A 25,000-nucleotide genomic window follows, 5' to 3' on the forward strand; every position below is an offset into this window, starting at 1 on the left:
GAGGGCCGTATTATGGCCCGAGGTCGTGGCGCAGCGAGGTCTGTAAGTTGTTTATTACTTGGCATCATTTCTTTGAGCGATTGGATATTTCTCTGCTTGTTGAATGTTCGTAATCTTCATATTCCATCGGAGAACTTTGGACGGTAACCTTTTTCATGTAAAACTAAATTCCGCTTGCAATAATTGTACTTTTGAGATGAAAAAGCTAAATTCCATGTTTCCATGGTAATGGTCAATAATGTAAAATCCGGACAGAAAACCAACCAATCGGAGTGCTTCACTTAGCCTGAGAATTCCTTGTCATGTAGTAAAAGGATAAAGTAGACTTCTCTGAAGAAAAAGTCGCCTCAAATAATTTAAGTCTGGAAACGTTCGACGAGAAATATGGGATTTGAAAGCAAAGGTCGCTGTTGTTCAACGCTTGAGCGTGACATTTTTTGTGTAAAGTCGACGATGCTCTCGTGTAGCTCAGTTCTCGAGAGGTAATTCATCCAATGTCTTATTATTTACCACCGTCATCCGGCTAGTGTCATGTCATTTTTGTCTTATTTTGTCCAGAAAAATGAATCATGGATCATTTGTTGAAATTCAAGAAGAATCTTCTTCACTTTCGTAATTCATGCACGCGCTGCGGGCCTACATTCTTTCATTCTAGTTGTGTTAATTGTAAGTGCACTACCTGCAAAAATACGACCAGATTGAGAGTTTTCATGGACTTACATGAAGGAGACCTAATTGTGAGTCCTTTTGTCTTTACATCTCTAAAGCCTTTGATGAGACCGACGAAGAAAGTAAACGTGAAAACATCTTGAGTCTAACAATAATGCCGAGAGAATTGTCACTGTGAAGGCAACTGGAAATTGTTGGCTAAGTTTTAATAACGTTGCTAAGATTGTTGCTCACTGGTCTCTCACCAACCATGCATCGTATGCAGTCTCAATCACAAATTTTGTGATGGAGGGGGGACTGGAAACCAGACACTTCAAAGGCTTTTTTCTCGAAAACCAGCCGTACAACCCCACCTCAATTTTCAGGATCCGAAAGCGAGAAAAAAGAATTATGTAGAGAAATAAACAGTTAAATCTGCCAGACAGGTTTTTCACAAATGACAAAAACGTCGATTTTCGTCTATTTTAATAATAACTGAAAAACTGTCTGATAGAACAGATTTTGTCTACATGTTGTTTACTAATTCGCAAAATTTTAACCCTGGTTGTACGGCAAGGTTTTGAGAAAAAAGCCTTTGAAATGTCTAGTTTCCAATCCCCCTCCAGGAAGTCCGTCACTATATTAAGCGTTTTCCCCTGATTTGTATTTATTTGTTAGGTAAAATTACATTCTACATCAACTGCAGTGACTAACACTTCAGAAGAGACTTCCGGCTGTTGCTTTAATTTCACAGATTCCAAAACCTTGATCTTTTCTTCGGAAAACTGTAGTAAGCCACCTTAAATGGTACTTTCTGAGCATCATGATTAACAGTAATACCTGATTAATGACATTCAATCCTGACCTCTTCTGTCTTTATCTCGGATCCAAATCATGATAAATTACTTCTGCAATGTATTTTTTCTTCGGATAACTGTAGTAAGCCACCTTAAAATCGAACGTACGATCATTATACCAAATACATGAAGCAAGCCTTTACCCCAGGTTTCTGGAAATATTCTGCATTCCTGTTGGTTTCAACCCGTAATGGTTGAGCGATGCGCTTTCCTTGCATATAGTTATGTGGTTCTTCCTTAAGAACTAACTTAAGATCGAGTTATAATTAATGGTACACACACAATCAGATTTTGTAGATAAAATTGAGGACATAGAGGCAGAAAAAGATTTTTGATGAAACGCTGTATGAAAATATTGAAAATGTCATGAAAATAGCCAACACTGAGTGATTTAGCAGCCTTGCCTGAAATTTACATACTCACTAGGCGTTTTTAGTTATGAATGATTAGTACATAAAAGATTGCTATACATTGGTGGGTAGATTGATAGAAAGAGTGAAAGCAAAACATCCTACCCAGTCACTTAAATCGCCAAATCACAGGGTGTCCTGGCAAATTGATTCTTCAAAGCTTTCTTGAACCTAGCAACGATGGCGGAATTTGCACTAATTTTTGGAAAAGACAAGGTTGTTAACCAGTAAGCATATAAAAGGACTCAGTGGAACAGCACTAAGAACGTAACATTAGAACAGCCCTAAGGAAGGAACTAGGCGGCAGGAGTTACGGAAAGGTGCGAGGAAGGGAATTGTAACTTTAAATTTCTAGTTGCATTCATTAATCTTTAAACCAGAGCGGCGTACAACTTACTTGAGAAGCAACCTCGTCCCCAGGGTCTCTCTTCTTTCTTTCGTTCGAAGGGAAGAAGAGAGACCCTGGAGACGAGGTTGCTTGAGACTGAAGCAGCACGGGATATTATTGTTATTCATGTATGCTTGTTTATTTATTATAAAAGAAAAAAAACAAAACAAAACGTGTAAACCACGAATAGGTATGAACGAGCAATATTACTCATCTGATTCCAACAGTTTTAAATGGAGAAAAATGACAAAAAATCAAAATTTTGCAGTTTTAACTAACTACATCTTTTCTTTAGATTTCTGCTTCCCTTAGAGATCTGAGACTAAAAGCATTCTAAATATAAATAATAGTATTTTTGGGGAACTCTTAGTTTTTTTTACCTTTAAAAAATGCGCAAAAAGATTCCACGGATATTTGAGTAGAAAATTTCACTTCATGAAGCTAGCCTTCGCAGTTGTGAGAAAAGAGTAACGGAAAAAATAGTATTTTTTCAGAGCAGCAAAACAAAGAAAACAATCGCGAAAAGCATTCATATCAACGGTTAAGTCATCTCAGTGTGACGTAACTCGGTCTCAAAAGTTAACCCTGAAGCATTTTTCTGTAAATTGCGTCCTAAAAGAGAAAAAAAGAGTATTTTGCGAGAGATTTATTTCTCGATGCTGACACGGGGATGATCGGAAAAATCCCAGTTCTCCTTTGCAGGAGTCGAACCTGTGACCTTACGATTACTGGTTTGGATGCTCTACTCCCGAGCCATAGGAGACTCGTCGGAATCTCTCGTCTCAATCTGAACTAGTAATCGGAAGATCGTAGCTTCGACTTCAGCAAATAAGCACTCAGATTTTTCCTAGTATCCTCGAGTTAAAAGCGAACTTCGCTTTTGTTCGTTCACCCAGCGGGGTTAATATGTAACTTACATCTCAGTACATTCTTTTTTTTTTTATAAGAACGTCTAAGTTCTTATATATTTTTTGATGCCGAGGCTGACTGAACGTTCTTAAGATGTTCTTAAATTCAAGTCAATGCTGCCTGTGACTAGGAAACCTACCAAAGTGCTTGCTTTGATGGTGTTGAAGTTATTTTGGAACGATTATAAATAAGAACCGAGCATATCACGCAATAAGAAAACCATTGTTATATTACATTAATCTCGTACCCAGATCTCTTGTGGCGAGCGAAGGCGAGATCTGGTCAAATCCGATTATTCTATGTTTTTCATTGGATGTTCGAACAGCCTCGTGTCCAATCCCTTCTTTGAACATTTGCGCGGCAAAAGGCTTGGATTGTTTACAGATATGGCGAAACTAGTGGGAGAATTTGAAGCATTCAATGATATCAGAAACTTGTGCCGTCTTTGTGGAAACACCACAAATCCCAATCAGAGATTCTCGATTTTCTCGGATTACGGGAAGAGCGTAAAGTTGCAGCGCTTGATAAGCGATGTTGCGAAAGTAAGTGTAACATATGACGATTGCCTGCCTCAGCATCTGTGCAGAAACTGTTACCGAACTCTTCTAAATTTGAGGGACAAGGTCTTTGCATTTCAAAGCAAATGTGCCACAACGCAGGTGAATCTTGCCAATGGAAGACGGGGAGTGAAAAGGATTCGACGCTCTCCAAAATCAAGTCCTTCCACCTCCCCTGCGCAAAGACAAAAAAAGAGTCGCTTCAATTTGCAAACCAGGAAAGCATACAAGCACTGTCAATATTTCTCCCATTATTCAAAATTCTTCGAGATGTAGACCATTAGAAACACCAGCTCAACAGCGACCCGTGCAGGAAAATATTTCGCGGCCCTTAAACTATGGTTCTACAAGTGTAGCATCGTCGAATAACACAGATGAAGACGGAACAGCCTTGAATATAATCTCCAACTCGGGATTAAACAACCCAATGGTAAGATTTCCGTTCAAAGGGGACTTTTTTGATCATGTGCGCATGCATGAGCATGAAAATAACGATTACTATTTTGCTTGCAAAGCACTTTCATTAATACTATCACTGCTAAGTAGTTTTGCTAAAAATTGATTGTAAACGGCGTAAGATATTATCAGTGATGAAATGATATATGAAATGGATCATATATGAACTGCGGATATGAAATCAAGTGAAGCTATGATCCTCGCAGTTATCAACGCAATTTTTGCAATTGCGTAGAAAGGCCTGAAAAATTCACGGGTTCAAACCCCGTTGAAGTCCTGAATTTTTCAGGCTTCTCTACGCAAGTGCAAAAATTGCGTTCATAACTGCGAGGATCATAGCTTCACTTGACATATTATCAGATTCAGAATATGTCCATGAAAAATGCATTTGTTCCCTGAAAATTAACTCTGGCGTAAGTGGCTCACTGTACGCCTCCACTTATTTAAGCTTAATAGTGTTGACTTAAATACACTGCCAAGAGAATTAGTGTTTTTCTGCAAGTTTTAAAGGTTATATTATCATACCCAGATTGGGGCGGTTGATATTTGCACTATCAAAACAATTTTAAAAAAACTGGAATGTTATGACTGTCAAAATGTGCTGTTTCCAAAGGGGTCCACCTGTTGCATTTCTGTTTACATGTAAACATGTGATTCTTCTCTTAGCTTAAAAAAGAAGCAAGCAACAAACAAGTTCCAACAATGAATATAACATCACGCAGAATAGCTGTTTCTTCAAGGCTCCCTTTGGAAATTGCTGCGTCTGTTTGGCTTATTCCAGAGGTGAAGAACTACTTAAAGAGATTGCACTTGGAAGAAATGATCCAAGAATGTGACAATTTAGCCAAATACACACGCGGTCATCTGCCATCTGTACTGCGGGACAAGTCGTTCGAAACAATGAGAGACTTCAACTGGGACAAAATACTTACAGAAGCCAAAGAGAGGTGTCCAATGCTTCTTGATGTAGTAACAGCAATTTGCTTGAGGAGGGAGGGGCAAAATACCCAGAGGTGTGGGGCTATGCGGATTGCACCAATTGGAACAATTTATTCCTTGCTGCTGTATCAGTTCAACAGGGAACTGAATCTTGTTCAACGAATCAATACAATCCTATTAGCTAATGGTCAAGCTGAAACAAAGGTGTGTCTACCATAAGAGACAAGGTTTCTTAAGGGGGATTATAGAGAGGGCAGCTTATATCCTCCACAGGATATCTAGATGAGAATCTGATGAAGAAAATTTTCCCAGTCTACTTTATCCAACTTCTTAGTGAATTCTAGCCACTCTATAAACAAAAGCCGGGCCTGTGGTTAACCTGATGAGCAAAGATTTTCCCAATTATGTTTTCAAACAAAAAAAAAATTGCTTTTTCCTTAGCAACAACTCAGTTTGAACACCAGGGCTGGGTTGTTCAAAGCAGGGTTAGTGCTAACCCTGGGTTAAAACAGGTTAAATCCTATTTGTTGTCATGGTATTTAACCCAGATTACTGCTAACCTTTCTTTCAACAACTCAGCCCTGAGGAAAACAAATACATGTAGTAACACTGACAGTGACTCTTGTATTTTATGTATTGATTGTCCATGCAATGTTGCACAATCCAATTCTCTAAAAGTTGATGGGGTTTTGGTAATACTAAAGAGATTACTTTAACATTCACATGTTAAATGATACATCAGATTTTGATGTTTTTACTAAAGGTATAAGACACCGTTTGAAATCATTACTTTTGATTGAAACCTTGTGAAAATCATTGATAACAAACTGAATATAGATCTTTTAACATTATGTTTTTCGTTGCATAACCTTTCAAGGTCATCTTTGTATTTGTTACTAAAGACCGGTTTATCTGCTATTTCTAGTTGTATGATCGATTCCAGAAGGCTGGAATTTCACTTTCACATCAATCAATGCTGAATATTCTGGATTTGATTGGAGGGCACTACAGTGATGGCCTTTTGGATCTCATAAGAAACAAAAGAAAATGTCACATGGTTATAGATAACCTGAATATCAAGACCAATGTCAAGGACATGCGCATGGACAACCGAAACAAAATGCACAATTGGTTCATGTCTATGGTGGTTTCAGAAAGGGTGGATGTGTCATTGCTGGACAATACTAGGCCCATAGGAGACATTAAAAACTTTCCAAATGAGAATTATCTCATGTCAGATGGAGAGCAATTACTGATCCGGAAGTCATCTCGCATTCTCTTCTGTAGAGTATTTCAGGAGATCTTTGATCAGGACATGTTCAAGTTTCTAAGCAAAGTGTGTCCTAAACAAATCCATCATCATCAAAGTCTTGCAATGAATGACAAGACGTCTTTATTTCCTATGCCAATGCATTTTGAGGATGAAAAGAAGCTTGCAGACATGGTTGACATCCTTTGTGAAATAGAAGAAACTCTAAATAGAGTGTGGCAGAAGTCAGGTGCCACAAATGATGGTTCTGGAAATTGTGCAAACAATCTGTTAGTGGGAACATGCTTGCACCCAGGAGGAAAATATTGGTCATCACCAAGTTGCTGTTCAAGCAAATTGTAACCAAAACCACAGAGATGGAGGGAAGTGTAAATAATGGTTAAGGGAAAGTTGTTCTTCAGTTCTTTCAACTGGCATCCAAAGCCATTAATGAGTTTTTCAAATTGCTCTTCATTGCTCTTTTTGATAGCTGGAGGTCTCTGCCTTATGTCGTAAAATATATAGGATCGATTTGGTTTCTCAAGAACTCTCAATGGATTTTGCATGGCGAACTTTTCTATAATTGCGTCTTGATATGCCACTGGTGCTGTTGCAGTCAAAGCAATAAAAGGCTTACTTGGGAATATAGAAGCAATGGTATCCAGCTTCCCATAATCTGGCCTAAAATCATATCCCCTATCGACAAAAAAAAACATCCTGACACAATTGTGGCACGAGAAACCGCTAATAATCTGCAATGTGTTATATGTAGCGAGTACATGTGCATGACATGGATTGTACTAAAATTTGCTCAATGTGCATACTTAGAATTTTGTTTCCAGTGCTTTTACGGAAAAAGAAACTTGTCATTTGTATTGCATGTGTTGATCACTCAGAAACTCACACCAAGAACATTTAAGACTATAAGTACCAGACTGAGTCGTCATGATAGTGAAGTGCTTGGGAAATTTGCATTATGTGATGCACGTTTTTGTAAAATACATGTACCAAAATCACATTATCGTTCACGTCAAGTACAGGACACGTAAATAAAGAAACAATTTCCAGAGTAAAGACAATATTATGCTCTTTATACAAATATGTCTAAACTGATGACATGTTTGAGCCCAATGAGAGCCCAATGAGAGCCGAGGAAAGCCGAGGTGCAGCACAAGGTATCAATTAAATCACGAATGAATTGCCAAAAAACATATACTAACCAATCCACGATGCAGTGCGCTTCGTCGGCCACAACACAGACTACGTTTTTTTGATACACATCCGATAGCAAAATTTCCCTGCATTTTTTATTGCTGACAAGCACTTCAGGATGAGAAAACAAGATGCTGACACGTCCACGTAACACATTTTCCACAGAATCACCATGTACATTTATCTCTCGATCATTCAAATAATTATCCGCCTCCAAACATTCAGCTTGGATAATTGCTGTCGACTGTCCTTGCATCTTTATTTTCTCAACTTGATCCATCATCAAAGCGGTCAATGGCGACACAATAATTGCAATCGAGCAATAATTTCCGCCTTGAAACAAGAAGTTGCACATATTTGGTACAAGCTGATAAATTACAGACTTGCCGTATCCTGTTGGAAGGACGGCTAACACATCTCGCTTTTGCTGCACAACGGCTTTTAACGCCTCCAACTGTTTTGGTTTTAAATATATATCGGGCGTTCCGCGTTTTGCTAGGGAAAATTTCACCGCTCTATTGAAATCGGCATGGGAGACGGCAGCCATTTCGAGAACTTATTTAGGGCATGCGCTCTTTCATCGCCTGTCACATTCCTGACAGTCCATCACGTGTGCAAATCGGATTTGACCAGATCTCGCCTTCGCTCGCCACAAGAGATCTGGGTACGAAATTTACATTTATTTACCTTTATTTTATTCTTGTATATAAAATACAAATGAGCAAAATAAAAGCGACTCTCAGCCTGAGGAACGTTTTAATTATGGTTCTCAGCCTCAACTTTCTTATAAAAAAAAATAAAAAAAAATAAGTAAAGAAATAAATATACGTCATCTGCACTTTACAGAAGCTGGAAGTTCAGTGATATTGGACAAGTACCCCAAGCTAAGCTTGAAGTTGATTGCCTGCCCTTTGGCCATGAAAATCAACAGACCAAACTAAAGGCACGTTTCATCAATTTGCGACATTACGATTGTTAATTACGATTGCTAATTTGGGAGAGTGAAAGCAGTGACTTGGACTTGATCCTGTACCTTTGTTTCTTTTCGAACCGTACTTGGCTGTTCAATTTCGGTAGGCTATTTATTTCATTCAAGTGGAGTCCGATCTGCACATGTTTGAACAGGTTACTGAGGACGTTAATTTCATTTACTAATCTGATGTAAAAAAGGTAATTTACTGCATGATGACCACGTAGCGCTGGAAGTCAACTTGTATCAAGAGGTATGTCTTTTATCCGCTCAGATTCTGAATGGAATATAAGTGGGTAACTGTATTTTTCAAAATGTTTATTGTTCGGCTTGACTACACAGAGAGCTCTGTCAGTCGTAGAAGCGATAATATTCTGTCAGAGCCGGAATATGATTAAAATTCGTTCATTCAAGGTACACCATATGAATTTTGGTTTATAAATATAGTCCCAAGGGTTTCATCCAGTCATATAACACTGAAAAATCCCTTTACGATTGAGCCTTGTGTATGTATGTATCTCATATCCAGAAACGGTCGTGTGTATTTCGAAGTTCCTTAGTTTACGACGATTTCGCGTGGAAAGGAGGGTTTTGAATCGCTAGAGAGCGTTAAAGTCATTAGAGATCCACAATTGATAGTGTAGGGCGGATTTTAAAACAAAAACACTAACAAAAGACGCGGATTTATTTGGAAAACACTGTCAGCTTCTTCGCAATTGGAATCGCTTCCTAAATAAATCATAGTAAATGTGAGACATCATCTAATTTCCGTTGAAGTTGGTCAAAATACGTTTCTATACCTGTAAATTAATTGGGTTTAATCTAGCCCAAAGAAGAGATAATAGTTAATATCTGCCCCCGCCTAAGATAGTATGAAAGGCAGTTGAGTTTAAATTATATGCTGAACATGTCGCCCGTTCGACCCTGTTTCGTCCGTCGCCCCTGTTTCTGATAATCAATTTCTGAGCCAGGATACTCCATTTGCATCAGATCTGCTTCAATTGTTGATTTTTCAATCGCTAACCCGAACAGGACTCTGGTTCTCCGTGCGAGTTCCTACTTCGTGACTCCTAAAACAACTCAGTCGTGTAGAACAATACCAATACCACTTGCACGCCCGTTTAAGCAATTATATCGATACCACCTTGAGAGCGCGGTCGAACAAATCGAGATTGATTCCCCTTACTATATCTACCAATTTTTTACGCGGGGACTTCCAGGTTGTCTCCTCGGGTTTTGGCCTCTGGGTTTCGGGGGCAATGATATAATGTGAAGCTTTACAGGTTTCTTATTTTTATGTGTAAATATTAATAGTTGGACAAAACAATTAACAGTTGAATATTTAATTAATACTAACTGAATAATGAAAAAGGTAATCACATGATTTCGAGTGCAATCTGGACTAAATAAGCATGAGTAAATTTGTTCAAAGATGAAAAAAATTGCGCGGCCGTCGAAATATTTCTGTTTTGAATACCAATTAATCTTAGTTGGAATTTTTTAAAAACAGGTTATGCTTCCAGAGCAGGAAAACAGTCTTTTCTACAGATGTGATAACTTATGAATAATATTTATAGAGAACAAGGTGTCGGCCGCTTCTAAAACACGATAACCAAGTTAATATGTTATTTGAAAGATTAATAAAATAGAAATCGAAAAACTAACATTTAAATAGCATTATTTCTCTGCATTCTGAATCGCATGTCAAATTTTTCTTTTATGCAAACCAAAGTTACTATATGTTCCAACGGAATGCCAAGCGATTTTTCAGTTGTTAATAAAGTGCCTCGGTGATTAAAAAAAAAATCACTTCCTTTTTTTCTGCAGATTTTAGAAGTGTGTTCACTTAACACCTGTCTGGCAAAATTTTGAACTTTGATTGTTATCCAAAGCCAATGATGTTTAATTATTTGAGTGCAAGTTTTGGATTTCACGGCCAGCCATTGCTCGCGTTCAAAACTGACCGACTGGACTTCAGAGGGTTGGATCCAGGGAAAAGTGGCGTCAAGGGCACACTAACTTTAAGTTCCACCGTGTGAATGTAACTTATTTTTATGTGCAAAACGAGAGTTAAAAAGTCTGAAAGCCCCAAACCTCTCGTGCTGCATAATTAGTATTAATTCTGCGGCATACATACGCATTGCATTGCACTGACATATACATTCAGTAACCCCAAAGCAAACAAAATGCTCGGATTTGCGAAAAGATCATTGAGCAATATCCATAATCCACGTGTACGCTCTGTATTATACACCACTTTGCTTAATTAAAAGTGAGCCTTTGACGTCATTTTCTCCTCGATCAAGCCCTCTCAAGATCTTAAAGTTAGTAATGGCGGATAGGGCTTGGCACAAGTTGCTCGGCAACTTTTCGTATTCGAGCAACTTTTTTTTTGTTTCGAGCAAGTTTTTGCATTCTGAGCAATTTCTAGTTTTCTAGATATCGGAGCAGCTTTTATTGCTTTAATTGGCCATGCTTTCATATTTTACAATGTTTCAGTAGACAATTTGTGAATTTCCTACGAAAAAGGAGCAGTTCGAAATGTCCGCGGCACAGCCGATCCAAATGTGAGTGCTTGCAATTGGAACAGATTAAATCAGTTCAAAGGAGAGCATTTTACTGAAGTGTCGTGTAAACCCAGATGTGACGCATGCAAGGAAACTGTACCTGTGTCAGAAAAAAAGCTCTGTTATGAAGCACATTGCATCCCAGAAACATATTAAACATATCTTTGCATTTTGCGCTCTCTTGAAATCGCCGAAAAAAAGACCAGGTATTGTAGATGTGAAGAAAAGAAACGACGAACGAACAAATTTATTTAGCGACGCTGGTTACAACGCAAAATTGCACAAAAATGCTTAGAAATGTTACTTTTGTTGTACAGATTGCATATTTTTGCATCAGACCAAATAAAAGAAGAGAGATACCAAAAAAAGTTTTTGCTTTCTTTAGAAACTTTTGAGCAACTTTTTGGCCTTAATTTCGATATATCGGTCATAAGAACGAGATGTAGCCTCGTCTGCTCATCCATCGAAAATCATAAAAATAAACTGTTAGAGTGAAGGTTTCCGTGCATAGGTTTTTAGGGGTGGGGTTTTTAGATAATTGCTTGCCATTAGGGATGTCGTAAAAAGTAGAGTTCATCATCGACGAGCGTTTTCGTAAGCTCTACCCGTTGTAACCACTTCCGGAATTCGATGGCCCGAGAAAAGAAAATTAAAAAAAGATAACTTCTTACGGTGCAAATTTTTTCATTTTATCATATTTGTAGATAGCAAGTAAAGTAAGTGATTCATGATTAAAAAATAGGGGTCACCGATGATCTAAACGAGTAAAATCCATGAAAAATTTCATTTGTCACGTTTTTGCGTGACCTATCGGGGAACCACTGGAACCCAAGACAGGACCGATCGATGAAGGGATGGAAGGTTTTTATTTAACAAAAAACTTTCTCGAGCATAGCAACGAAGTTTCAAGCAGACGTCGTCTTCATTTGGTTAGTGTTTTGTATAATATCTCTCCATTCCCGTTATGCTCATCTTCTGGAGTGTGGTTTTTCTGAAATTTAATCGCTGGCTGTTTCCTCGCAGGTCCGCGCTATTCAAACGGACAAGGACGAAAATACAATTCTGCTCTGTTTTCACGAAAGTAAAGGAAAATAACTTCAAAAACATGCATTCATTTTGAACTTAAGTTCGTAGGGTAATAGAACATTTTAAAAAAAGACAGTACTTACTAAGATCTACTCTCTCTGCATAGTTTTAAACCGAGCAAAAATATCCCTACATTAGTAAGCATCATCGATAGGAAACCCGAGTATCTGGAGATGCACAGAACATATGCGCAATAACAGTAGTAGGCACTGTCCATAAAACCTCAACTTCACTAATGCTGGAAGTAATGCGTGACATATTACAGTCGCGTTACCTGCGCAGTAACGTTGCGCACAAACAGTTAGCGCGAACGTACTTGCCCAATTTCGATGTATTAAAATACACCTCATTCCAAAATGGCCACCATTTTAAAATAGTTTTTGTTTGCTAGCAAATATTAGCCGTTGTTGCCTCGTTCCAGACCAAATATTTTTTCAATTTTAAGTTAAAGGACGAGGCAACAATGGCTAATTTGCAAGCAAACAAAGGAATGCTAAAATATCTACATCACCAGAGGTCAAGAAGAGTCAAGAAACACAAAACCTTACGATAATCACGCTATTGCTCACTAATTGGCCGTTCCGAAATTCAGCAGGGAACTGGGGCGAGTTTCGAATTTTAACTAAGTGATGATGAACTGACACCACCACATGAAAGATCATGTTAAGATTGGTCATTTGACCAAGTATGATGCTTTATGGGTGAACGGAGACCAAGTTATAAATAATAATAATAATAATAATAATAATAATAATAATAATAATAATAATAATAATAATAATAATAATAATAATAATAATAATAATAATAATTGCCAACGAGTCAGGCCTTCTGAAGACAGAAGGCCTGGCGAGGCGGCAGCTTATAGAGCCGCGAGAAGATTTTTAGGCGGACGAAATCTCAGAAGCGCTTCAAATTTAATTGTAATGTAGACCAAAAGCTGTAATGTAGACCAAAGCGATGAAATGTTGACCGTAGCGATAACCAATGAGAGTGCCGCACGAGTACGCCGCGTGATGTTTGCAGCCGCCAGATCACGCAAGCTTGGCTCGTTGGCACTTTAGCGACAGCTATAACTAGTAATAATAATAATAATAATAATAATAATAATAATAATAATACATTTCTATAGCGCCCTATTCTAGAGCTCTAAGGCGCTTTACAATAAAATGTTAAAAAGCAGTAACTTAGTAAATTATAAATTCAAATAAAAAGTAAATTAAACTACAAATTAAAATAGCGCTTAAAAAGAAAAGTTTTAAGATTGCTTTTAAAAGATGTAAGATTTGGACTACATTTTACATTTTCTGGAAGATTATTCCAAAGTTTAGGATCGCAAACCAAAAAAGCACGATCACCATAAAATTTTAACCTCGATCTAGGTGTCACCAACAAGTTCATAGTTGAAGATCGTAAACTCCTAGATGGCTTGTAAGTTTGTAACAGATCACGAATATAGCTAGGACTTAAATTATTTAAAGCTTCAGAGTTAACAGTAAGGGAAGCCAGTGTAGTTCTCTCAGTAAAGGAGTTACACGTTCATGTTTAGCACTACATAGGATCAGACGCGCTGCACAGTTCTGAACTAACTGAAGTCTATGAATTAAGTGTTTCGGAAGTCCGTATAAGAGAGAGTTACAGTTGTCCAATCTACACATTACGAAAGCATGCACTAACATTTTGGTGTTTTCAGCTGACAAAAACGTCCTAATACGAGAGATATTACGAATGTGAAAAAAGGCTGATTTACAGATGGCAGTAACTTGACGATCCATGTTCAGTTCATTGTCAAAAATTACACCTATCTTTCTGGCAAACTGAGAGGGTTTTATAGCTGACCCATCAACCGCTGTGAAAGAGAGGAGCTGAGAGGCTGGACGATGTCGCGATCCAATGACCAAAATCTCTGTCTTGTCACCATTAAGTTTAAGTTTGTTCAGGGACATCCATGCTGCAATATCACGTAAACATGCTTCAATTCTGGGCACAATAACAGGCGAATCAGAGTCGAAGGAAAAATAAACCTGAGAATCATCAGCGTAGAAGTGAAAATGCATATTATGTCTTCTTATAATCTCACCAAGAGGGGACGTATACAAGAGATATAAAATAGGGCCAAGAACAGAACCTTGGGGAACACCGTAGATTAGATCAGACCTGGTGGCACTGGTTCCATTCACGCAGACAAATCGACTCCGACAAGCTAGGTAGGATTTGAACCAAGCGAGGACCCTTCCCTTGATACCAAATCGCATCTTCAATCTGTCGAGTAGTAAACTGTGGTCAACAGTGTCAAAAGCTGCTGATAAATCGAGCAGTAACAAAACGACAGTGGCACCATTGTCTACAGCTCGTAAGATGTCATCATGTACTTTCAAAAGGGCCGTCTTAGTACTTTGTTGTTTCTTGTAGGCAGATTGAAGTTTCTCACTGAACCTTAAAATACGGTTCAAAATCCACACAAACGTCTCTAAGTTTGACAAAGCGTCCCCCAAAACCATGTAAACTCTAAATTTTTTTTATCAGTTTAGTGACAACTGTAAAATCCCATCATGTACTTACAATTTGAAAGAAGCTGCGATGAAAATCGCTATGTTTGCCCATTTTAAAGAGTATCACGGAAATCATAAAAATTTTAAGGGTTTATATGGTTTTGGGGGACGCTGTATCAAAATAAGAGACGCCTGTATGGATTTTGAACCATGTTTCAAGGTCCATAACTTGGTCTCTCTGTTCACCCTAAAAGCACAATACTTGGCCAATTGACCAATCTCAACATGATCTTTCATGTGGTAGTGTCAGTTTATCGATTAGTTAAAATTTGAAACTCACCTCAGTTCCCTGCTGAATTTCTGAACGGCAAATTGCAATGTAAGAGTGTGACCTTCTTTATCTGTGTTAATAAACTGTGATAGCACTTTGCGAGTTAAATTGTTAGTTATTGTTGGATTTTCTCTCCGAGATCAGCAAGTCATCAAAAATCAATCACGTTTTCTATCTGCACTAAGCAACGAATAGCCTCCAGAATAGGAGGTTTTATTCACTGAACATAGACGTGTAAATTGCATATATTTATTTATCGTTTGACTTGGTCGTTGTTCATATCAATCCTTTTGAGTGTAAGGTGGACGCTGTTTTCTTGATTTCTCTTCAGATTTCTCGTCAGTGTATCATTTTGTTTGCTTCGTTGTGTGTTTTTGTTACTGTCTTCAATCTTTTTTCTGGCAGACCTTGTGTAAAATAATCTCTTTGTTGTTGCTTTTAAGTTGCTGGACTTTTTAAAATTTTGAGTGTATGGTTGTTGTTTTCGAATCCTGCGAGGAAAATTTCTCTGTACGTTGGGCTTGTATTGTGCAGTTCTCTTTAAAATAAGATTTTTTTTTTTCAATGACGTACTATTGGGAAGAAACTGTATTTGGTTTTAAGATTTGGTGTATATAATTAGTATTATAAAGTAAAAAAAAAAAGTTAAAAGAAAAGTGACCATAATATAATTACTGTTTACTTACAGTAATATAAGTAAACCGCTTACTATATGGCAATGCCAGTCTTGGGCAAATCCCAGCGCTCTGATTGGTACTTTCTCGGTCGGGATTTTGCGGTACGGACCGTTTCCGTGGAAAAGGTCCAAGCCATGTATTTTTGTTTTGGAGCAAAGCCGGCAAATTCATGATTGAAACAACTTCATTGGAAACCAAAACTGGGAAAAACTTGCGAATATTGTCATTCTTCACAGCGAAACTACGAGAAAAAGCCGGGAGGCCATAAACGATTTTATCAACCAACAGAAAAAAAGTGCAAACACAAACAAGAAGACGGCTATACCGCTGCACTCGGTCCGTAACGCCACGACTGAGGGCCAATATTAACCGCTTACTAACCAAGCGGGCGTACTGGGGAATATTGGTCTCAGTCGGGCGTACTGCCACGACTGAGGCCCGTATTTCCCATTACGGCTCGAGCAAGTGAAGTTAGTAAGTTGTTTATTATACGGCATTGTTTCTTTGACAAAAGGTGTTCAAGCTCGGACGGAAGGAAGCTTTCAATTTTCTGATTTTTCATACTACATAAGCTTCTATATACATACACCCGAGAAGAGTGTTCATATCTGCCGTCTCTTTGTTTGTGTGTGCACTTTTCTTTTAGCTGATGAAATCGTCTATGGCCTCCTCGCTTTCGATGATGCCTGTGTCACTTTCCAGATCTTCAGGATAATAAAATGTTCGTCTGAAGTCTTTATCCATCTTTGGAATCGGAAAATAGAATCAATCTTTTTAGCTTTTTCTGGTAGTTTCCCTGTGAAGAATAACAATATTGGCAATGGTTTCGCAGTTTTTGGTTTCCGATAAAGTTGTTTCAAATTATGAATTTGCCGGCTTTGCTCCAAAATAAAAATACACGATTTGGACCGTTTCCCGCGGAAACTGGTCCGTACGTACTGTCCGTACTGCAAAACCCTGACCGAGAAATAATCAATCAGAGCGCTGGGATTTGCCCACGACTGGCTTTGTCATATAATAATATTACTTATTTTAGAATACCAGAATTAAAAAAAAAAAAACATTATGAATACAAATATTTGGTGTCAGCAATCCTGCTGTGGGATTTAGTATTTCAGAAAATCACTTGCTGTTTCCCAAACACTGTCATTTCACAATGCAATGTGCTGTTCTGTCTATTCCGTAAGGTTATAACGGGCAGTCGTTTCAGAGACTACCTCATAGATTTAATATTCCTTCATAGATTTAACATTCCTTCAAGGACTCAACAAATCATATTTAAAAAAATCACATCATTGAAGTTGGACAGGTGTGCATCCAAACAACTTTGTCAAATTTATGTGTTCTTTAGTGGGAACTATTAGTTATGTTATGCTGGTGATTACTGAGCAGTTAAAGTGAGAAATGTTCTCCCCACAAGCCCGTCCAATATATTTTATTCAACTGATAATTGTGCTGTACTTACAATCGTCATCCTATTGAACTGGCAAGCCTGGCAAAACCTTTCCAGAGCAAATTCTAAAGCACAATGAAACAATAAATTATTCAATGGGGATAATTATTTTGTTCCTGCTGCTGTTAGTTTAAAATAATGGCTTTGCATTTGCTTGAACCTCTTTATAAGACTTGCTTAAATTCGAGGCCACAATCCAATTCTTCCTTGAGTAATATTTTTGGAGTCCTCCATCTAAGGCTTTTCTTTCCACTGTTATGGTCACGTGTCAGTTACTTTATTACAGCATCTTGTTGAACCTTTGAACAAACCAAACTCTGGTAGTCCTTTTTACTTAGCAGCCACTACTACCATACTTACCATTTTTGGCCTACCCTAAATACAAGGACACCCAAGTTGAACCAGCAAATTAAGCCAAAAGTCTTTCAGAGCCATTTCTAGGCTCCTTGCAATGTATAAAGACTGTCTAAGGAGATGTTTTTATCACCTAGAAGAATTTGATCTGTTCAGATATCTTGATGTTTAACTAAAAAAATCTATAGCTGTTCGGCAACGTAGAACCATTTGAAAATTATTAGAACAGTTTGACTCTCCCGAACACATATTTTGCCAAAGATTATCGTTGGGTGCCCCTGTAAATAACCTGATCATGGTAGAATTACCTGCCAACCTAGTTGATGTTCTTCCTCTAACAGAGTGGAAATTAAATCATTGACTTGAATGAAGAACAGCAAATGCAGAGTACAGCACACACCACAGGTGTACTGAAGTTTATATCTGGCCCCTGTTGTTCAAAAGGTGGATAACACTATACACTTGATAAATCACTATCCATTGGATAGCTAAATTGGTTTTCCAATGACTTACTCACTGTTCCGTAAGGCTGTTATAGCCGGGGAGTGGGTTGTGAGGCTGGGCTCTCACAACCTCTCGAAATGCCCCCAATGGCGTGCGACTCTAAGAGCATCTGTCAGCTAAGTCCAACTTCTGGCCTCCGCGTGGCGGAATTGGTAACACCGACAGGAGAAGGGGCGAAGGCGAAACCACTGGCGCCTTTAAACCAGTTGCCCAGGGTAGATTGGGCTCTTAGCCTGTGAAGGCAGCCCGACTAGGGGAAGGTAAACCCTGATTTCAAACCTCTGCTGCCTTGCAGCTATACCTGATTTCAGGAAGGCTTCAGGAGTAAACGTCCAGGGCAAATCAGGAGTGGAGCCCTTAAGGCGCATGGCAGGTGCTCATCACTTCCTTCCGGCAGCTTCTGCAGTGGAACTAGCCCCAAGTTGTATTGATTCTTCCTTTCCCTTGGACCCAGCCACTGACACAGAAAGGAGGACACTGTCGCATGGGCAGCCAAGCGTCTCCTTAACTTTCCGCCCAGGCCTTAGCGCAAACTGGAAAAAGCACTCCAGCAGTGTTGCAAGACCGACTGACTGGCGTAAGAAGGAGCGCCCGGGGGCTCGTCTAACGGTGGGAGAAGCCCTCGCTGCTTCATTGGGTAGCTACCAACCGCCTCAAGCTGGGCAGCCCCCAGTCAGTAAGGTGCCCCCTGTCATTGCTTGCCGCTCTACTGGGTGCGTAGAGCTTAGGGGACCCTCCCGACAAGGTGCAAGGTGCAAGTACTTGCACCAAGCAAGACTTCAGCTCTTCGAATCGCAAGCTGGAACATTCGCACCATGTGCCCTGGTCTCTCCGCTGGCCTTCAGCTAATGGGCTATATTTGCTAGGCGATTTCAACGCTCACGTTGGGACCCACTAGCAAGCATGGCCTACCTGCCTCGGCCACTTCGGCGTTGGCAGGGTTAATGAGAACGGGCAGAAGTTGCTTGAACTCTGCTGTCACCACGGCCTCCGCATCACCAACAGCTACTTTAAGCGTAAGGAGCTGCACGAAGTGTCTTGGAGACACCCTCGGTCCCGCCACTCGCACCAGCTAGACCTCGTCATCACTTGGAGAGCGGACCTCAGCAGTGTCCTCCACACAAGAAGCTATCACATCGCTGACTGTGACACGGACCACTCGCTCGTTGCAAGTAAGGTCAGGCTGAAGCCCAGAAAGATCCACCACGCCAAGACCAAGGGTCGCCCCCGCATCAACACCTGTGGCACTTCCGACCCCGTTAACGCCCAGAGCTTCGCTGACAGCCTCCAGGAGAAACGTGCTGCGCAACCAACAACCAGCAACCCGGATGCCAAATGGTCTCACCTCCGTGATGCCATCTACAACTCAGCACATGGCTGCATTCGGCAAGGAAGAGTGCAAGAATGCTGACTGGTTCTAGGCTTGCTGGGAAGAAATGCAGCCAGTCAAGGAGGCCAAGAGGAAAGCGATGCTGGCTCACAAGCAGAACCCTTGCCCAAGCACATGCGACGCCCTTCGAGCAGCTAGGAGCAAGGCCCAGCAGACCGCACGCCGCTGTGCCAACGAGTACTGGCAGAACCTATGCCCCAAATTCCAGCTAGCAGCGGACTGTGGCCACGCAAAGGGGATGTATGAGGGCATCAAAGCTGCCACCGTCCCCACGAGCGTCAAAACAGCCCCACTCAAACCAAAGACTGGCGAGGTCATCACTAATCAGAGCAGGCAGGTGCAGCGTTGGGTGGAGCATTATCTCGAGCTCTACTCAACCCAGAACATCGTCACAGACACTGCCCTCAATCCCCTGCCTGGATTGCCAGTCATAGAGGAGCTTGACAACACGCCGACACTGGAAGAGTTCAGCATAGCGATCGACGGTCTCGCCTCTGGCAAGGCACCGGGGAAGGACGTTATCCCGCCGGAGGTTTTGGAGAATGGGAAGCAATCCACCCTGAAACCGCTTGATGAGCTGCTCTGCCTGTGCTGGGAGTAAGGTCGCATCCCCCAAGATATTATGAGAGATGCCAACATAATCACCCTGTACAAGAACAACTATCTCGGCATCTCTCTTCTGAGCGCTGTTGGCAAAGTCTTCGCTCGGGTCACCTTGACTCGACTGCAGAGCCTCGTTTCGCAAGTCTACCCCGAGTCACAGTGTGGCTTCAGATCCGGGATTCCACAGTGGAGATGATCTTCTCCCTCCGCCAGCTGCAGGAGATATGTCGAGAGCAACAGCAGTCATTGTTCCTCGCCTTCGTGGACCTCACCAAACCTTTTGACTTGGTGAGCAGAAGCGGGCTTTTCAAGATCCTCCAGAAGATTGGCTGCCCTTCAAAGCTCCTTCAAAGCTCCTGGTCTACTTCGATGGGGACACTTCCAATGCCTTCCCAGTCAACAGTGGAGTAAAGCAGGGCTGTGTCCTTGCTCCAGCCCTGCCTTGGATTTCCTTCTCGATGCTGCTCCAGTATGCCTTTGTAGAGTATACAGAAAGTGTCTACGTACGGACAAGGTCAGACAGCAAACTCTTCAACATCGCCAGACTCTGCGACCAAAGCTTACGTGGTGCTCATACAGGAGCTGCTGTTTGGAGACGACGCTGTTTTGACATCCCACAGCAAGGAGGGCCTCCAACATCTCGTAGACAAGCTGTCCCACGCCTGCAATGAGTTTGGACTAACGATCAGCCTCAGGAAGACCAACATCCTGGCGCAAGGTGCTGACAGAGCAATCTGGGATTAGCGTTAATCGGCTTTTGAACAACTGGGCCCTGGGGAGTAAACTCTTAAAAATCTTTAAATGTATTACCCAGAGCCTTGAGATGATGCCTTTTGTTTAGGGATGAACTTTAATATATCGAAATTGGTCTATTGGTGTAGTGCCTACCCCTTGACTAGGAAAAACGGGAAAAAAATTTCAACTATCTGGAGGCTTTCCTGTTTTCCTCTTTTTTATGTATGTTTGTTTATGGATCATTTGAATATTTAAACGGAAAGCCCGGATGCTAGGCTTTTTCAAGTTTTACGGACGGTGCCTACTAATTCAAAGGTGTTTTTGCGCGGTTTACTGAATATGCGGGAAAAGCAGATCTTAGCAAGTATTATTGAAATCCAAAAACAAAATTGGGGGTAACCACGCATTGTTCGAAAAAAATTTATCAACAATATTTGTAAAAAGCTTTAAAATACAGAGCAATGTATGGCGTTCTTTGCCAAATTGAAGCTTAATTATCTCTGAAAAATGCATGGTTACCCCCAATTTTCGTTTTGGATACCAAGAGCACTTGCTAAGTTTTGCTTTCTCCGCATAGTTTTGAACCGCGCAAAAATATCCCTGTATTAATAAGCACCGCCGATAGGAAATCCGAGTATCTGTAGACGCGTAGAACGTATGCGCAATAACAATAGTAGGCACCGTCCTTAATATTCCTTGAAAACCGCCCACAGTTATGGAAATTTGTGGAAGGCCTTCAAAGTAAATTAAATTTATGGCACTTTGAAGTGTAATAAATATATTGGTTTTAACGTATATATCCGTAACCTATCACATTTGTTTATTTTGCCATTTTTTTTCAGTCGTTCACCTTTATCGAACCTTACGCGATCCTTATACAACAATTCTGAAAGTGGAGAATGCGGCACTGAGGCAACCAAATTTGAGAGACCAATTCTCACGTGAATTGCGGAGAAGTGATATTATCAAAGCATGGAGTCAGAAGACAGGTATTTGTGGACAAACACAGAGAAATGGTGTTTAGCAGTAACGCTTGGTTTTCTAATAATATTTGGACTTTGCGGAAATCTACTCGTTACTATCGTAATTCTTCGTTTTAAGCGACTTCGTCGGTACGTGAACAGTTATTTGATCCTGAACTTGGCAATAAGTGACTTTTTAACAACATCTATATCAATGCCATATCAACTTGCTACGGTGCTCGATCTAAGTATCATCTCTCACAATGGAGTGCTTTGCAAAGTTGGTGGAATTTTGTCTTATCCTTTCTACATTTCTTCTACCGTAACACTTGTGATGTTGGCGATTGAACGACATATTGCGGTGAGCGATCCTTTGAGATACGTGAGTCGTGTTACCACACGCACGATCTCAATAATGATCGCCTTTGCCTGGTTTCAAGCTGTATTTTTCTGTATTCTCTTCGCTATCTTGGGAAACATGGAATTTTCCAAGAAAAGCTTAGATTGTGGAGTAACTTGGGAAGGAACACCATTATGGCTAAGTTTGTTGGCTTTAATTATGAATGTCGTCCTACCATATTTGTTATTGCTCATTATGAGTTTGAGAGTTTTGACCATAGCAAGGAAACAAATGAAAAGAATTGCATTTGAAATGTCTGGACAAACTCAGCCGTTTCGCAGGAGAAGAAACGTGTTTTCAATTTCAGGTATGTATGAAACCAAGAACCAAAAACGCCTTTCCTTTTTTTCTAGAATACAGTCTTTTATATTAACTTCTTACTAACCGAGCGCGAGGGCCGTACTGGGGAATATTGGCCCGAGATCGTGGCAGTATGGACCGAGCGCAGCGAGGTCCGTACAAAAACAACCGATGGCCAATATTCCCCAGTACAGCTCGAGCTAGCTCGGTTAGTAAGTAGTTTATTATATGGCTTTTTAATTACCTTTTGCTTTGTTTTTGCAAGCCCGTAATCGGCCTGTGGGCATTACGGGAGAATGATGCCCTACAACTCAGTCACAATTAGCCAATCAGAGCGCGCGTTATATCGGCAACAACCACAGGCCATATAATAAAAGAATATATTTAATAAGAACATCAAGGCTGAAATTTGCGAATTTTTAAGAATATTTTAAGAAGAAAACCGAGGCTGAGATTTTGAAAAGGATAGCGGTAATTTTGTGTGTTGAAACATCTGTAAATACTATACAATTTAACCGTATAAAATTATTCCTTTCTCTGAACGGCGAAACTAGCCAACAAAACGAAAAAACCTGCACTAGCTATAGAAAAATGTTCAACGCTAATGACAGTTCGATGAACAAACAAGCTTTCTTTTTTAAATAACAAAACCTAGCGAAAGCAGATCTAGATACCAAACACCTTTAATTGATACCCCAATAAATTCTAAAACGGAAATGTCATAAGCTATAATTTAAGAATAATGCTAGAATATTTTCTGCCTAAAATTGGTAAAAAAATAAGAACATTCAGCCAGAGCCGGAAAAACAACATTCTGTTATAAAAAAAAGAGTGTAATACGGCTCAATTGAAAACTCGGCTCCGTGGTAATCTTTATTAATTATTTGCGTCATATCAAGGAAGTTCAACATTACCGGTACCGCAACGATAACTAAACATGCGTCAAGTATTTACATTCTTTTCATTAACTGCTTATGTCCGCTTAGGAAACCTGAAGTACCTTAGCTTAATCATCAGAGACATTGGCCTTCACTGTTACTCAGATACAGACATTTTCACCATTCTTCCTAAAGCATTTAGATTTAGCATTTCTTTCCAATACAAGCAATGCCTTGGAATACGAAATTATTTACTTAACTCAGTGTGAAAACAGGTCATAATAACCCTAAAAGTCTGCCTTAAATCTTTTGGCCTTGAAACAATGATATACTGTAATTCAAAGCTATCTTGAGCATCGAGGGAAAGAAAAGAAGAGACGACAGGATTGAAAAAAAAAATAAAAATAAAATAAAATAAATAAAACTAAATAAATAAATAAGTAAACTAGCATTTACAACAATCCTTTGATTGACAGCTACCGATTTATTGACGAGTGCAGTCGGACTTCCGAGAGCTTAATTTATGCAATTTTTATTCAGCCCTTTGAAAATCTTACCATGTGTGCCAGAGATTACTTCGCTTTGACCCTCCTCGCCGCTGGTGAGCGAGAAGACCTCTGGCATCCAGGGTATGAAAAACTGGGCACTGCATCAATAGCTTATTCATGGAGATGGTTATGAAACTCGACAAGTCTTTTTGTTTCATGTTTTTGTCTGTATTTTTGCCCTTGACGGTGCACAAAATACACCTTTTTTCGAGAAGATAACCAATCATATTTTTAGATTAAATTATTCTCAACAAATTTGTGAGCCCGTGCGAAGCGAAAACAAAAGATTGTGCACTGTCACGGTCAATTCAACATCAATTGCAACAACATTGTTATCGCTTTTGGAGGTTTTAAGCATCCAAGTATATGTCGCCACAGGTAGCCCAAGTTCAATGTATACGTATCTGTGCTGTACTATATTATGCAATAGTAACAATATAAGGATTTGTATGGGCAAAATGGGTTTTCTCAAAATTCAAAAAAACATTTTACGATTAAAAAAAAAAAAAAAAAAAACAGCTTACCTTGCTTTAGTGTTGTGTTTCTGTCTCTGGCACGGTTTCTTGGTCGATTAATAGCGATTTAGGCGGTTTTTGGTTCCTCTTCTTTTCCCTCTATATATTCTTTCCCAAGGTTGGGGACCGACACGAAGTCTCCGAACGGAATCACCGAAGAAAAAGGGCCATAAATTCGCTCCGAACGCTTCGATCACCTAAAAATTCCACGTCGTAGATCACAGAGGATACCTCCGCTACTCATCCGTCTTATAATAATAATTTATTTAATAATAATTAAATAAGTTATTACTCCTCCGTCTTCTTCATTCCAGCCGCTTGTACACTGAGAAGAAATTAACGGCCGCCAAACTCTGAAAACATTTGCTTCAAGAGCCAGCGGATGAGACTGTATTCCCTGTTGAAACCGTGTTACCGAAACCGTTGAAAGATCGCTTAACGACCTGGCGTAAGAATCGCGATTGGTCACCATTGTGCCAGCTCTACTGACCAATCGCGAGTAGCTAAGCGATCTTCCAACGGTGATTTACGTATATACAGGGAAAAGAAGAAGAACCAAAAACCACATAAATCGCCATTAATTGACCAAGAAAACGAGCCAGAGAAAAAG

General features: G+C 39.8%; 3 protein-coding genes across 6 annotated transcripts in view; 2 read left to right on the forward strand and 1 right to left on the reverse strand.

Annotated features, from left to right (window-relative positions):
* The window catches only part of LOC138021358 (trace amine-associated receptor 8c-like), a 32,560-nt gene that overhangs the window by 6,384 nt on the left and 1,176 nt on the right, over positions 1–25,000 (forward strand). The window contains exons 1-3 of one of the 3 annotated variants that reach the window (XR_011126356.1): positions 8,349–8,848; positions 21,630–22,456; positions 24,705–25,000. The exon at positions 24,705–25,000 is cut by the window's right edge and continues 20 nt beyond it. Coding sequence is in view for 2 of the 3 variants with exons in the window: in XM_068868220.1 (XP_068724321.1) it covers positions 21,760–22,456 (697 nt within the window). In the remaining variant the exon portion in view is untranslated. Of the gene's footprint in view, positions 1–8,348; positions 8,849–21,629; positions 22,457–24,704 lie in introns of those variants that run through there. The other 2 variants (XM_068868220.1, XM_068868221.1) reach the window with 2 other exon arrangements.
* On the reverse strand, positions 5,784–8,186 carry LOC138021356 (uncharacterized). 2 transcript variants are annotated; one of them, XR_011126355.1, is made up of 2 exons: positions 7,634–8,186; positions 5,784–6,681 (listed from the first exon to the last, which is right to left on the reverse strand). XR_011126355.1 is itself a non-coding variant. In XM_068868219.1 (2 exons), the coding sequence occupies exons 1-2, from the start codon at positions 8,170–8,172 to the stop codon at positions 6,527–6,529; spliced, it is 1,122 nt and encodes a 373-aa protein (XP_068724320.1). In that variant the 5' UTR covers positions 8,173–8,186; the 3' UTR covers positions 5,784–6,526. The 2 variants fall into 2 exon arrangements, 1 of the variants encoding a protein (XP_068724320.1); XM_068868219.1 differs by having other exon boundaries at positions 5,784–7,109.
* LOC138021200 (uncharacterized) lies at positions 19,496–20,050 on the forward strand. The gene has a single exon (XM_068868060.1). It carries the CDS (start codon positions 19,496–19,498, stop codon positions 20,048–20,050), a length of 555 nt encoding a protein of 184 aa, XP_068724161.1.

Source organism: Montipora capricornis, chromosome 10 (assembly GCF_036669925.1).
Source record: "Montipora capricornis isolate CH-2021 chromosome 10, ASM3666992v2, whole genome shotgun sequence".
Classification (NCBI taxonomy): Eukaryota; Metazoa; Cnidaria; class Anthozoa; order Scleractinia; family Acroporidae; genus Montipora; species Montipora capricornis.

Bases quoted from the DNA above. Each gene is read 5' to 3' on its own strand.
- LOC138021356 (XM_068868219.1), bottom strand. From the start codon at position 8,172: ATGGCTGCCGTCTCCCATGCCGATTTCAATAGAGCGGTGAAATTTTCC. The intron at 7,110-7,633 runs GTTAGTATATGT...TTTTGTCGATAG, and splicing joins GCGCACTGCATCGTGGATTG to GGGATATGATTTTAGGCCAG.
- LOC138021200 (XM_068868060.1), top strand. From the start codon at position 19,496: ATGCAGCCAGTCAAGGAGGCCAAGAGGAAAGCGATGCTGGCTCACAAG.